A 14,167-nucleotide genomic window follows, 5' to 3' on the forward strand; every position below is an offset into this window, starting at 1 on the left:
TTAGTTGTTATTTAAGTATACTTTTTAAAATGACTTAAAAATCCCAAGAAATAAAGCAAAATTCCCTATTTCCCCAATTCCAAAAAAATCTGTAGATCTGGCATCACTCTTTCTAGGGCTGCCCTCTGTTAACGGATTGTATTAACATATCGGAATACGAAGTCGGAATTGTATAAGTAGTGACATCTATTACAGAAAAGGCAAACGACGAAAACAAAGATGACCACCGGTCGCTGAAGTGGATCTTATTTGTGGAAGGGCGAAACGGGCGGTGACTATGAGACGCCTTCATTATAGCCATCCTTCTCTATCGCATGGATTTCTATGGCTTACTTTATCGCTCTCACGTAACGGCCGATGAACCATGGGGACTTTCCGACCCTGTATATTCGCAAAACCGAAGCAATGAATAATTTTTTTTAAGTTAATTAAGCCTAGTGAAATAAAATTTGCAATTCTTAATTAAATAAAATATAAGTGAATTCGTGCCCAGTTCCTCTCTTACCAATTCACCTAAATGGCATATGAAATCTCTTCATCACTGTCGACAACATACTTAGCAAGCGTACTTAATCGTAATTATAAATAATAATAAATTTATAGGTAAACAATAGTTGTTTAAATTTAAAAACAAAAATGATTTATTATTTACAAAAAACACATCTTTGTTTTTAAATTGACATTCACATACTTGTGTAAATTGGTTTGATTCTTTTTACTCATACTAAAACATCAGTTGAAAGAAGGGATAAAACGTGTTACTTTACGATAATTTGATTAATAAGCATATTATCTGTATGGCCCACGAAAAATACACCAATACGAACAGTAAACATCGAGAAAAAAAATGCCTCTTTGCCTCTTCGTCAAAGAGCTACAGTTTCTATGCCAAACCATGCCACATAGTTTGCCTGATTTTAACCACACCAACTTCAATATACTTCTAAGCGTTTTACCAAAATATCACACTTGCTTAGTACTTTACAGTAAGTTAGTAAATAGAGGAATAAGTATATTAAGTGCGACTAGACAACAGTGTACAAATTCTACGTCTCTACCTAACACCGTATGTACCGTCGGGAAAACGCGTTGTCGCTCAAGCCAGGCACTCTGCACTTTCGCAACTATTCTAGTGATGGTGACCTTTAAGGGCGTCCACACATTGAGACAATTCAAAGGCTGTCGCCCTCTCAAAGCCGAGCATCCACAATGACTCCACTCGAAACTGAAGTAAAATTCTCACTTCGATTCCTAAAACTACAGCAACATTTTTTTATTCATATATTCTTATTCTTACTGTCAGGAGATAATTCGTATTTTTTATTTACTTTGACTTAATGTGTCTAATGTTACAAATCGAAGTGAACGAGCTGGGAACGAATAGCATTCTAGTAAGCTTGTAAGTTACAAGGGAGCCATTTGAACCTACTGAGAAGGTTATCGACAGTTTTGCAACCGTAAGTTAGTCAGTCGGATAATCGTCGTCCCCCAGACACCATACGCGTAGGGTACACTCGTGAGTGAGAATGTTTTTACTAGTAATTGCTGTAGAGTCATTGTGGAGCAGCCCTGAAGATTTTCTAACCCCTTAACATGATAACCCCGCTCACTGGAGAACTCTGATAGATATGGGCTGTTCGACTTTAGTTTTCCAATGAGTTGTTATTTTTTACGTCAGTTTCGAAAGTATTAAAAGTGGCCATCACTAACTACACCGCCACCACCGCACCGGCTGCACTGTAACACACCCCAGGTTAATGAAACCAAGCACATCGACATCCGGTTAGTGTCGCATTAGTGTTACATTGCAGTCGTGAGTTACTGAAAAAAAAAAAGGAACGAACATCAAAATAGTCAGCCCAAAATAAAAAACGAAAACCTCACAGCAAACAGTAAGATTGGCGTCCGCCATCCGACCGCCTCACCCGCCGGACCTGAGCCGCCCAGAACGCATCTCGAATCCAGTCGCGTCGATATTAATCGTAGTGGAGGTGGGTTTTGAGGGGGAGGTCCGGGTGTTTTTTTTTGGTGACAGTTATCGGTTGGCGAACATCGTGCAAAAATGGCGTTCGCGGAGCCGTTAGTGGTGGACACCTGGTGGGGGTTTCCCCAACGGCCTTGCGAGTGCCGGCTAATGTTTAATAGTGGAACTCAATACTAATTAAAATAAAATTCACGCGCACACTCACAAACACTCATCGAAGGAACTAACTGTTTACATTTTAGTGTTTGAGCCGTTACGAACGGTGGTTCGGGATACGTCTCATTGCATGTCAGCCAAATTCAATAGAATTCAATGGATTTACGAATCACCAACTGCCTTCATGACAAAAGTAGCTAGAAAATATGAAATATTGATTACGATAGAGTTGGTGATGTATTGGACTTGGTTGCACTTCGAGTGCACATTGCACAACTGCCCTGTCATTCTGACTTACCCGTACTGGCTGGGGAGGAGAGTGGGGTAGCCTGCCCTTACACTGGGGAATGGAAAACCTAGAAAAACAAAAAAAAATACTTAGTAAATTGTCCGTTAACTGTTGCCTCTATCAACCACACGTTTCCTCAGTATTATTTTTGCCTCCTGATCACGAATCCTGTGTCAGAATTGAGCTATCACATCAAAGGAATTTCCTAACCTCAAAAAACAGGTCAAAATAGCAAAAGTTCACGAAAAAGTGCTAGGAAAAATACAGAATTTTTTTTTTCTATATTCAAATGTTACGCAAATTTGGTATTTGGGGTCGCTGATCAGGGATCGGGGGTCAATTTTGCAAAATTCAAGATAGGGGATCCAAGATGGCCGACCAAATTTTCAAATAGGAACAGATTCGCGCCAAAATTGGTATACGGAGGTTTTCGGCGTCGCTGATCACGTATTCGAGGTCAGAATTGCGAAATTTATTTTGTAATATTTTTGTTTACTTCTTTTTTTCGGCTATATCTTGTTCTTTTTTCTGTAAAAGATCTATTCACTGTTTTTTTTTTGCCTAATCTGAAGTAATAAAGTACATAGGTAACTGATTAAATTTTGAAAAACGAATTTTGTAAATCTGACCTCGAATACGTAATCAGTGACCCCGAAAACCCCCGTAAACCAAATTTGGCGCGAATGTGTTATTTTTTGAAAATTTGGTCGGCCGCCATCTTGAATTTTGCAAAATTGACCTTGGATCCGTGATCAGCGACCCCAAAAACCTCCGTATACCAAATTTGGCGCGAATCTGTAATTTTTTTGAAATATCGTGATATCTGACCCTAATTTACGTTTTTTTGTGGGGTTAGAAAAAGAACCATTTATTCTGACCGCGGATACACGTTCGGCGCGGTCTTAATCATATAAATGAACATTTGAATATAGAAAAAAAATGTTTTTTGTATTTTTCCTAGCCCTTTTTCTTGAATTTTTGCTATTTTTGTCCTGTTTTTTGAGGTTAGGAACTGATGTGTTAGCTCAATTCTAACACCGGGCTCGTGGTCAGGAGGCAAAAATACTACGGCTAACATATGTCGCATTGAAAGTACATTTTTTTGTGTGGCTGTGTTATCTATCAAACGATTTGCATTGTTAATGATAATGATTGCAATTAATGCAATTAATTGCTTTGTAGATATCTTTAAAATGTTAATAATTTCCAATTTAGATTTTATATCTGCTATGAATATTCGTGATAAAAATTTTATGTGTTTTATGCAACAAATGTATCAGCACCTATACAGGGTGTTAGAAGTTTGACTGCCTTGAATTGAAATCCGTTAATTAGGAGAGCCGTAGTAATTGTTTAAACGTATGCGTAATTTTTGCGCTTATAAACTTTATAAATAGAATAACTTTATAAATTCATTATAATTATTATTTTTTAAATTATGTTTTTAAAGTACTCGAAAAGACGCTTCTTTAAAAAACAAAAACCTGGTGATTCGTTAATTGGTTCCAGAGTTATAGTCGATCAAAGTTGACAGGCATTTGTGGCGTGCGTAACAACGAGGTCTGGAGGGTTGTTTTTTAAACAGATACCTTTGTCATTCCAAGTATTTTCCGGGAGTGAATTTGCAAAACTTGCGCCCTTGTGCAGCCCATATAAAATGTCGATTAAAACTATTGGACCGAGCATGAAATTCACGAAAAGTGTATGGGAGTTAGTGGTGGGGGGTCGAGAGCTCGGCTACTCCGGCCGACTCGAAGTTGAAATCGCGCGTTCAAAATAGCGGTGCGCTTAAAAATTTTGATTATCTCGGCTTCTAGTGGTTCGATGTTGATGTTTTTTTTTTTAAATCGATGTCTCGCGAGCTGAAAAGTCCAAATATCGCATTTTCAAATGCGAATTATTGTTAATCGACCTATTAACGTATTGATAATAATTACTGCTATTTAATTTGCTTTACTTTTCTCGTATTTTTCTTTATTCTATTAATGAATATTACTCAAATTTATATAGTTTTTATCCGTACATTGTATTCAATTTGATTAAACATTCAAAATTTGTAGTATAATGCTTTTTTTTCTAATTTGATTTTAAAAATTGATTTATATAATTATTGTTTGAACAATAATTTTTTTTAATGGATAATGGTTGAGTTTAGGACCCCTGTCATATAAGGTTTTTTTGTTTATTTTAATGTATTCTATCGTCTGTTAGAATTAAGGCAGTCAAACTTCTAACAAAAATAATTTATTCGCGATTTGAAAAAATTCCTAAGCCTGGTGGATTTTGATGATAAATTTGTTGGAAATTGTATACACAAAGAGCTTTCCTTGAATTTATTAACTGTTTTCGACTATTAAATTTTCGGTAAGACATAATTTATTTTTCTCCACACTTTGGAAATGCTAATAAATAGCTTTTACGTTGCGAATTGCATTTTTTAATTCAGCTGAAACTGAAAACGATGTTTCCGCTCGCGTAATGCATTGGGACTGTTGTAAAAACAATTTCCTCGCGATTTGAGACAATTCTTCCACCTGGTGGAGTATTTCCGATCGCTAAACGAATTGTTGGTTTCGGCGGTCGCGCGTCGCACGCGCGGATGTCCGGGTGCGCCGGAAGAAGGGTGGATGATAGGAATCCATGCCGCTGCGGCTTGTGCTTGCTGAACTATACTCGATCTGAAACACCTGGTGGGTTATTGAGCCCATTCCTTACAACGGCTTACAAAAACAAATTACCTTTGGGAAAAACGCTGGTAAAAATACTTCTGTTGTGTAAATCAAATTATCTAGTTCTACAAACGGCAGTCCATAAGAATTTTATTGGGGCAATAAATTTTTTGTACGTTTACTTTCCTTTAAATAAAATCGTGGTCGGTCGTTAAAAATTTAAAAATAATTCCAATCATTTGGTCACAAGTCGGAAGTCGCATTTCGTCGGGAATAGGGTCGGTTCATAAATGACCAACTGGCCAACTTTTCAGTTGAATTATATTACATTACATTACATTTTGTCATTTATTTCGCATAATGACCTTAAATCCCAGCGAAATTATTTCTGTACCATTTCGAATGCATAATACGTAACGTTTATGCGTCACGAGATGTTGTTTCAGATTTAGCGCCCTGGAAAATTTGTCAGTTCATATTAACAGAAGCAGTTAACAAATTCAAGGTAATTATCGATATGAAAAGCTTTTGTATATACAATTTTCAATAAATTTAATATCAAAACATCCTGCACGTATAAATTGTATAGTAACCAACATACCAGGGTCTACATAGATCTTAAATAAACATACTCTGCAAATCTAAGCGTAGCTGTAGTGTTTTGGAACACATCGAACACCTGTCTATTATGTTTTATGAATTTCTCAGATCTGACCCATATTTTTAGTCTAGCTATAAAGCAGTTTATTGCAGAAGGAGCCTTATTATTTGAGAACAGTAAGAAGCTATCGTGAGTGCGTTTCGAAAGTATAGAGAAAATAACTCGACGGTTTGTGTATTTCTTTAAAATTGGTTTACGCGTAATTATAAGAAATTTAAACAGCGGCAAACATTGCAATTCAGTTGTAACATTTTCAAATTATTCGCATGAATCGCGAGGTAGATTGTTGATGCTGCATTTCGAAAGTGTGAAGAAAAATAACTTGTTTTAGAATCTGATATCATCAACGTTTTGTGCATTTCTTACGAATCGCTGCACATATTTTTAATAAGAAATGATCTGTTAACGCGGCATTTAAAAAAGCGTAGATAAAATCATCTTGTGTATCCGATACAGAAACTTTTCAAATAGCACAAAATTTTTAAATTTAACTTTACTTAATTTATGTGAATCCCAAAGTATATTACTCTCGACATGTGATGTTTTTCGTGATGTATGACTTACTTACCGGCTTGAACATTTCCTCTTGGCTTGGCTCCCAATATCGCTAGGTTCACATTTGCCTTTCTTCCGTCTATTATTGGATTTGGATCCTTACACGCTCTTTCAGCGGAAGCCCGGTCTCCCATTATAACCTTTAATAAAAACAGGCATACAGTGCAAAAAATCACGAAAAAATTTAGATTATATGAAGTATATTTAGATATATACAGGGTGTGGCGTATATAATCTATAAAAATTAAACTACAGTTTCCTGATGATATTTGTAATAGAAAAGTCGTATACGAAAAAGTTCTACCTGCGCGTTTTTTTTTTTGTAAATTAAAGTTCATTTATTCAAGGAAAATGAAGACCGACCCTGTGTTATTTATAAAAAACTTTGGTAATGTTTTTATGCGACCCGAGATGCAACCTTATAATTTAAATCGCTATCAGCTAATACTAGTAATACTAAAAGAAGGTTAGGTTACATTTTGTATTTGTATTGAATTCATTATTCACTTAATTATTAAATATTAAGCATCGTCCATCGACAAAAGTTTTTATTTTGTAATTCCACGATAGTGACTGTAATTTTTATAAAGAAGTAAAAAATAAGAATAGCGTGCCGATTACATTAAAAACGAGATTCTTATTTCTTACTTTGCTTAATTTTTTAGTTTGTGCACGAACTAGTTTTACAATGAACCGAGAAAACAATGCAATTACTATTTCCGAACGGGTCGATATGGTGTTAGTGTATGGTGCAGCCGGAGAAAATGCGCTCGCGGCTGCTAGGTTCTACCGGGAACGATGGCCACAACGTCACCCACCATGTGCAAATACAATCCTACAGTGCGTTCAGCGGCTGCGAGATACTGGAAGTGTTACTCCTCGAGGAGAAGGACGTGGTCAGCAAGTGAACCTTAATGTTGAAGATGCAGTGTTGGCAAATCTTGACGAAGACCCCACAATTAGTACTCGACTCGTACAGCAAGTAGGAACCTCATCTCGTACCGTACATCGCACTTAAGGCGCCAGCTGTTGCACCCCTATCATCTGCAACCAGTTCAACAGATTTTACCCCCGGATTGTGATCAACGAGTGCGTTTTTGCGGATGGTTTTTACGGCAATGTGCCAATCAAGTAGACTTTCCTGAACAGATGAGGCAACATTTACCCATGATGAAGTGAATTTCCATAATATGCACATATGGGCCGATGAAAATCCTCACGCGGTTAGGGAAACTCATTTTCAACATGGGTTCTCTGTAAATGTTTGGGCTGGCATAATAGGCGATGTACTTGTGGGTCCCTATTTCTCTGAAGGGCGACTAAATGGACCAACATATGCTGACTTACAAGTTCGGGCACGCATGTTTTATCTTCAAGATGAGGCTCCTCCACACAGTACTCGAGAAGTAACGACACTTTTGAATGAAATGTTTCCTCAGCGATGGATTGGAGGATTTGGTCCTGTGCCATGGCCACCTCGGTCACCCGATCTAATTCCAATGGACTTTTATCTTTGGTGTCACTTGAAGTCATTGGTTTACAATACTCCAATTGCTACGGTGGAAGAATTGCGTATTGAAGCTGCTGACACAATTAGGGGAATACCTGGAATTTGGGAAAATATTCGCCAAATTTAGTTGCGTCGGTGCCATGCCTGTATCCGCGCTAATGTGGTTTTGTTTGCGAACTCTTGCAGTAACAACAATGCATTTAAGATAGTAATTACTATTAATTATTATAATAAGAAAATATTAGTTTTGCGTTTAATATTTATTTTTCTTAGTTTGTACTTTTGCATTGGAAAATTCCCCAAAAATTGAGAAGTATCTTTTTATCTTTCAACGACGATTGTTTACGCGGCTGGTCTACAGTACGTAACTCGTCGTACAGCACACGGACAGGACCGTTCCAGAGAAAATATTTTGATCCATAATTGAACTTTAATTTACGAGAAAAAAAAACGCAAAAATAGAACTTTTTCGTATAAGACTTTTCTATTACAAATATCGTTAGGAAGCTGCAGTTTTTATAGATTATACACGCTACACCCTGTATAAGGAATGATAACGCTACACCGAGAAAACTGCTTGTTACACTTGACAAGCAGTGCTTTTAAGTGAACTAAACGTTTTTCTAAGTGTAGTTCAAATGTAATTCAGTAGGTATCAAAGACACTTAATACTTAAAACGGTTTTAAATTCATTAGTAATTTTTATTACACATCGGGAAGCGAACAATATGGAGTGCCACAACATCGTTTTCACAAACTTTAATGCGGCATGGTTTATTTATAATTTCGCTGGTGTTTAGAATGGTTTCTAATGACAAATGGTATTGCTGTTGTAAACTGGGACGGCGCTTTTTCCTTATCTAGATGAAATACACATAATTCTAGTTAATTCCAAATTGACATTGAACTCAACAAAGGTTGGTATGCATTTCCATACATCAATATTTTACATGATATTACACTATTTTTTCCGGTTGTAAGGTATTAACATTCGATCATTGGGCCCAGTTGCATAATTTTTAACTCTTGCCAAATCTGTTCTACGCCACTGTCTTATAAATGTATTTGTTCGTTGATAATTTTGAATTATATTTAGCTCGTTGAACGGCGTTGGATTCTTTTACGGGATTGACATCTTTTATTAATTATGACATTAGATTTTGGCCTTTTGTCAAATTTTGAGCCGTCTGCCTACTCTAAATAAATAGCGGCTATGAGCTGCATCTATTTTTACCGCCTTATTTTTTTAATTACTAATATATTTCCCCATCATTAAATGAGAAATATTGGTTGGAGATATATCCTCGGATGCGATCCTATCCTGTTATTTCTGCGATTCAACTAGACTGGTGTTAAAATACGTAGAGATATAAACAGAATTTGACGTTCCAAATTCTAACGTGACGTTAAACAGTTTGAAATAAAATCTATATTTGCATACACACACTTTCATTGGCATTAGCTTTTATTTTTAATGGGGGCAAATAATTCGATTATCTTTATTGGGCGCCAGTTATTCAGTAATTATTAGGAAAAAAATCATTATTACCATAGATTACCGAACGCTATAGTAATCTTTATACCTACGTACACTGATTTTGTTTATTAGAAGCTTAAGTCAACATACATTGTTTTGACTCATGCCATACGTATTTTTAAACAAAGCGCTGCATAATGGCTTCTGATAATGTTCAGGTATAATCAAGTTCGATCTGTTACTGAGACAATTTCCATATTTTATAAATACGTACATTTAGGTGTACGCTGATAAGATAGTGGTTTGTTGAGGTATAGATAAGATGCTCCTTACATTATGTGAAACAAAATGATAATTTCTAATTCGAAGTATAAATAAAACTTTGTATAATATTGGAGAGTTTGTACCAACCGAAAAACAGCAACCACTAAAATATCTGGACGAGGTCCGGAAGATTTTCAAATTTGCGAAAATGTTTAAAAAATTTGTTTACTTATATCTTGTAAACTATGCATTTTGGAAGAATATTGAAGAGGAAAAAAAAAATTTAGAATTGAATTTTGCACAATATACTGTAAGTTAAAAGTGTTTAAATTTATTACCGATGTTGCAAAATAGCAATAATTGATGAAAAAAAGTATTTTACTTTTACTCAAGTTTTTTGGTTAATTTTTTAAAAATATTTTAATTGCTCCGAGGACATTTCAATTTTGTTAAAAAAAACTTTAGAGTATAATAAAAACACACCAAATTTCATTAAAATCGGTTTAATAGTTTTCGTAAAATAATTTTTTTAGTGCAAATCCTAGCGGAGCGAACGCGAAATAAAAAGGATCCGCGGTGGCAAATATCTACAAAGCGCATATTAAAGCACGTAAGCGCGCCAGTAATGGGCTATGACAAATTAATTCGACTAATGTAAAATTCAGGCGACCAAAAACTGGTACATCGCATAATGCCGTTGGGGCGAGCCTTTTTTAAATTCACAGCTGTCTGGACCCATAGTAAACCCAAGGAAACGGGACAATTGTTATAGGGGAGTACCCTACGGGACGTTAAACAGTATGTGCATAAATTTGGACGGCTACTGGCTACTTTCTCCAGCAGACGCACCAATTTCGGCCGTATTTTTAATTTTTTGTATCACTATTCGGCTTATGTCTCTCATCTTACACGAGATATTTACATTTTCTATATCTACGTTAAAGAAATATCGACCTTAGGTTTCAACTTGACCTATTTGTACTATCCTGACGTGTTACTTATCCCCTGTGTTATCTGATATTTCGTCAGATATATCACGCATGAATAATTCAAAACTGAACAATAACCACCCAAGTCGTCTCTGTTAATCACCAGTTTTCATTTATCTACTAACGAATTCTCGTTTCATTTTCTTTATTTCCAAAGTACTGGTTTATAAAAAATATAAATATTCAAGTACTAAAGAAAAGATTATTTATATTTATTTTATTTCTCTTCTATTTCAGATGTCAAGCGTCAATCCCTCCCCGCCACGCCTCTGGTTTTGCGAGGATCATAGATCAATTAAAACAAGACGTACAACATTATAAATTTTCGTGTTGTTTTCTTCGATAATCGATAAGACAGTTTGTTTCTTCAATAATCACCCCCCTGCAACGCCACTGGTCTCGTGTGGGTTACGGATCAGTTGTCGCAACATCTGCCCCAGGTACTGTAGTTTAAACATGGCAATTTTTCAAAATAATTAACATTTCCTGATACATTTTTTTCTCAAATAGTTCACTAAAAACAGATAAGGAAGTGACGGTAATTATTATTATGTTCATTTAAGTTGCTTTTACTTGCAGCATACTGATTGTGTGGTGGTATGAAATATATTTTATACAGGTACTTCATATGACTAAGAAAAACCAGTCAGTTATTTTTGATGGAACAAAGAATTTCCAATTTTCTAAATGGGTAAAATAGCACACAGTTTTACCGAAATCTTTAATTTTTTAATGTATTTAGTTTCCCGTCGATAGATGCTAAAATTTAAGTGACAATTTTATAAATAAATTGAAACAATATCGATTGATATTTATATTTATTTTTTTACTACTCTTTCGATTCTTTATTACCGTTCTTTTGATTTAAAACTTTTTGACAGTTTTTCAATATAATTACACAAAACTTTGACGTTTAAAACATCGTAATTTTTCAAGAGTTTATGCGGTATGACAAAAACAAAAGAAGTGACACTAATTACTACTAATTATATTCATTTAATTTCAGATAATACGTATTTTCCGGATGTATAAAATATATTTTATGCAGTTAATTTTCATTTTGCGGTACAGTTAAACATAACTAAAAAAACCAGCCAGTTATTTTTGGTCGAACAAAGAATTTTCAATTTTCCATTCCAATGTACGGAATAAATTTATGTGATAAATTATATTCTGTTAACGAATTTTTTAGGTAAAATTTCTTGGCAATGTAACTTCAAACCATTTTGGTATGCCTTGGAACAATTTTTCTGACCAAGACTCTAGTATTATTTTATGAATTACAATCATTTATAGATCAATTAAAACAACATCTGGCTTAGCTATCAATATGTATTTTTTTATTTTTCAGAAGATTTTCGACCCCTCGCGTGCAACGCCACTGGACTCGTGTAGTTTATGGATCAGTGCCGCAACATCTGCACCAGGTACTGTAGTTTAAACAATGAAATGTTTCGAATATAGCGAGGACATTTAAAACATTGCAATTTTCAAAACAGACCTTTCGTGACATATATTTTTTCATAGTTCACGCGGCATAACATAAAAAAAATTACAAATAAAAAAGTGACATTAATTATTATTAATTATATTCATTTGGCTTCACATAATACTTGTGGCATATTGATTTCGTTTTCCGGTGGTATAAAAAAAATTGAACGTAGGTAATTTTAATTTCCTGATACAGTTAACCCAGCCAGTTGTTTTTGGTCGAACAAAAAGTGTTTTAAATTTTTCATTATAATTTAAGTGACAGTTGTACTAGGCACAGTCTATATTTTGGCAGTTCTAGAATTTAGCGTTCCTCATCCGTGGAAACCAATTTTTTGCGTACTGCCTTCGAGCGAAACAAAAAAATCACTTTTTTGGTCAATTTCGACTGCAATAACCACAATCTGGTGCAACTTTGCGTATCCGCGTTCTGTCGGATGAAGCTGATGGCGAGCGTGAAGGAATATAAAGATCGTATACTTACAAACCCGTATCCTCTACTTTTGCCCGTCTGTCTGTCCGTGATAACCACAGCCTCCTCGATGTCCCCATAAACGGCGAAGTGGTCCCTCAACGACTTGTCGCTGGTGTGGTAGGGCAGGCCCCCCACGAACAACTTGGTCCACGTCGTGTCCTTGTTTTGGACGCCGGTGCCGTTGAGGGTGCCCGTGGCCCCTAGGACGCCCAGGCCGCCCAGCCCCCCTACGAGGCTGTCGGCCTCGCTGGTGGCGGCGATTCCAGCACTCGGCATCAGCATGATCTTGGCTGTTTCCTCTGCGGGCTCGGATATTGCCGCGCGTTCCTCTGCCACACGGGACGAGTGATTTTCCGTTGGTCGAGCCGGCCGGTTTCCAAGGGGGTTCACAATGTTGTTTATGTACTCTTTGGTGAAGGTACTCCGGCGATCTCGCATAGGTGCGCAGGTTGGGCCGTTTTGCACATAAAGTTCTTCGAAAGCTGGCTTTCAGAAGAACACACAATCTCTCGGGTACGAGTTGGAGCACGTGCGACTGGTTTGTGCGCTACCGACTAACCACTGCGGACTAATTTTAGACTGGCTGAGCTACAGCTGTTCGCCGAACGTATATGTGTATCGGGGACCAACTAAGGGTTAAGAGATAACTCGTCAAGTGAAGCGCGATGCTCGACACATATGACCGGTGCGGACGCTCAGTCACGAATAAAACCAAATGCCGTTGTCTCAGCATGTAATGCGCCCCCTGGATTGGCTCGACTTACTGGCAGGGTCGTACCCCCGGTGTCTAGCAATAGCGTACACAACCGGTAGTCGTTTTTGTCAGCAGTTATTGCCGCTTCGTGGAAAACGACGTTATCTTCGACGTAACTCATGCGATCCGACGACGGGCGCTTTTCGCCTCTCACAAAGCCAGCCGCCGAAACTGACAGATTCGAAAGTTAGGCAAAAATTTCGAAGTCGAAATTGGAAAAGTTCCCTTTAAAATCTAATTCGGGGAAATTAGTACTTCAGAAAAGCGTATAAAATGTTATCTTATCTCGCACCAAGAGCCACTTTATTTTGGTTACGTTAACTTGTTGAAGATAATATTTAAAATTTTAGCAGATACGTTGTATTAAAAGGAACAGTGAAAACTACGGTAAAAAATATATTTAGAAATTTATTTCGTTGTTGTTTCGATTTATTTTTTCGATTTAAAACATTTTAATTGCTTACTAATTAGTAATCTGTCGTAACTGAAATTCGAAAAGTTCTCTTTAAATTTACTCTTTTTATTTAGAATCCGTAAAACTAATTGTTCGAAAAGTTAACGACTCATCGATTAAAATACATTTTGGGAGTCATAAATTTCAGATATCTAATCTCAATTTAATTTTATAAACTCAAAACAATCTCTTTCATCTATTTCTGCTCTTTACTTAACTTAACTTCAAAGCAACGTCAAATTTGTCAAAATGAATCAGTTTAGTTTTTTAAAATAATCATCTAAATGTTATTTAACCTATTTTTTATGCCAAATTCCGTAGTTGCTAATTCTAATAGCATCTAGTCAATCCGTTTTTATATTTACTGCACTTGGATTTATTTTCGTAAGTTTTAATATGTCAAACACAAAAGAAATTCGCAAAACACAAATTAAGTGAT

The 14,167-nt window shown here is 36.1% G+C and overlaps 1 protein-coding gene across 1 annotated transcript in view; it reads right to left on the reverse strand.

The window, feature by feature from the left end:
- LOC108916890 (RNA-binding protein 24-A-like) overlaps positions 1-13,235 on the reverse strand; it is a 39,592-nt gene extending 26,357 nt beyond the window's left edge. Inside the window, exons 1-3 of the mRNA XM_018723209.2 lie at positions 12,530-13,235; positions 6,328-6,454; positions 2,439-2,496 (exon numbers count right to left, since the gene is read on the reverse strand). Of these exons, the coding sequence (XP_018578725.1) occupies positions 2,439-2,496; positions 6,328-6,454; positions 12,530-12,958 (614 nt within the window). The 5' untranslated portion in view covers positions 12,959-13,235. The remainder of the gene's footprint in view (positions 1-2,438; positions 2,497-6,327; positions 6,455-12,529) is intronic.
- Positions 13,236-14,167: the final 932 nt, after the last annotated feature.

The sequence above is a fragment of the Anoplophora glabripennis genome, unplaced genomic scaffold (assembly GCF_000390285.2).
Source record: "Anoplophora glabripennis isolate ALB-LARVAE unplaced genomic scaffold, Agla_2.0 scaffold2, whole genome shotgun sequence".
Taxonomy (NCBI): domain Eukaryota; kingdom Metazoa; phylum Arthropoda; class Insecta; order Coleoptera; family Cerambycidae; genus Anoplophora; species Anoplophora glabripennis.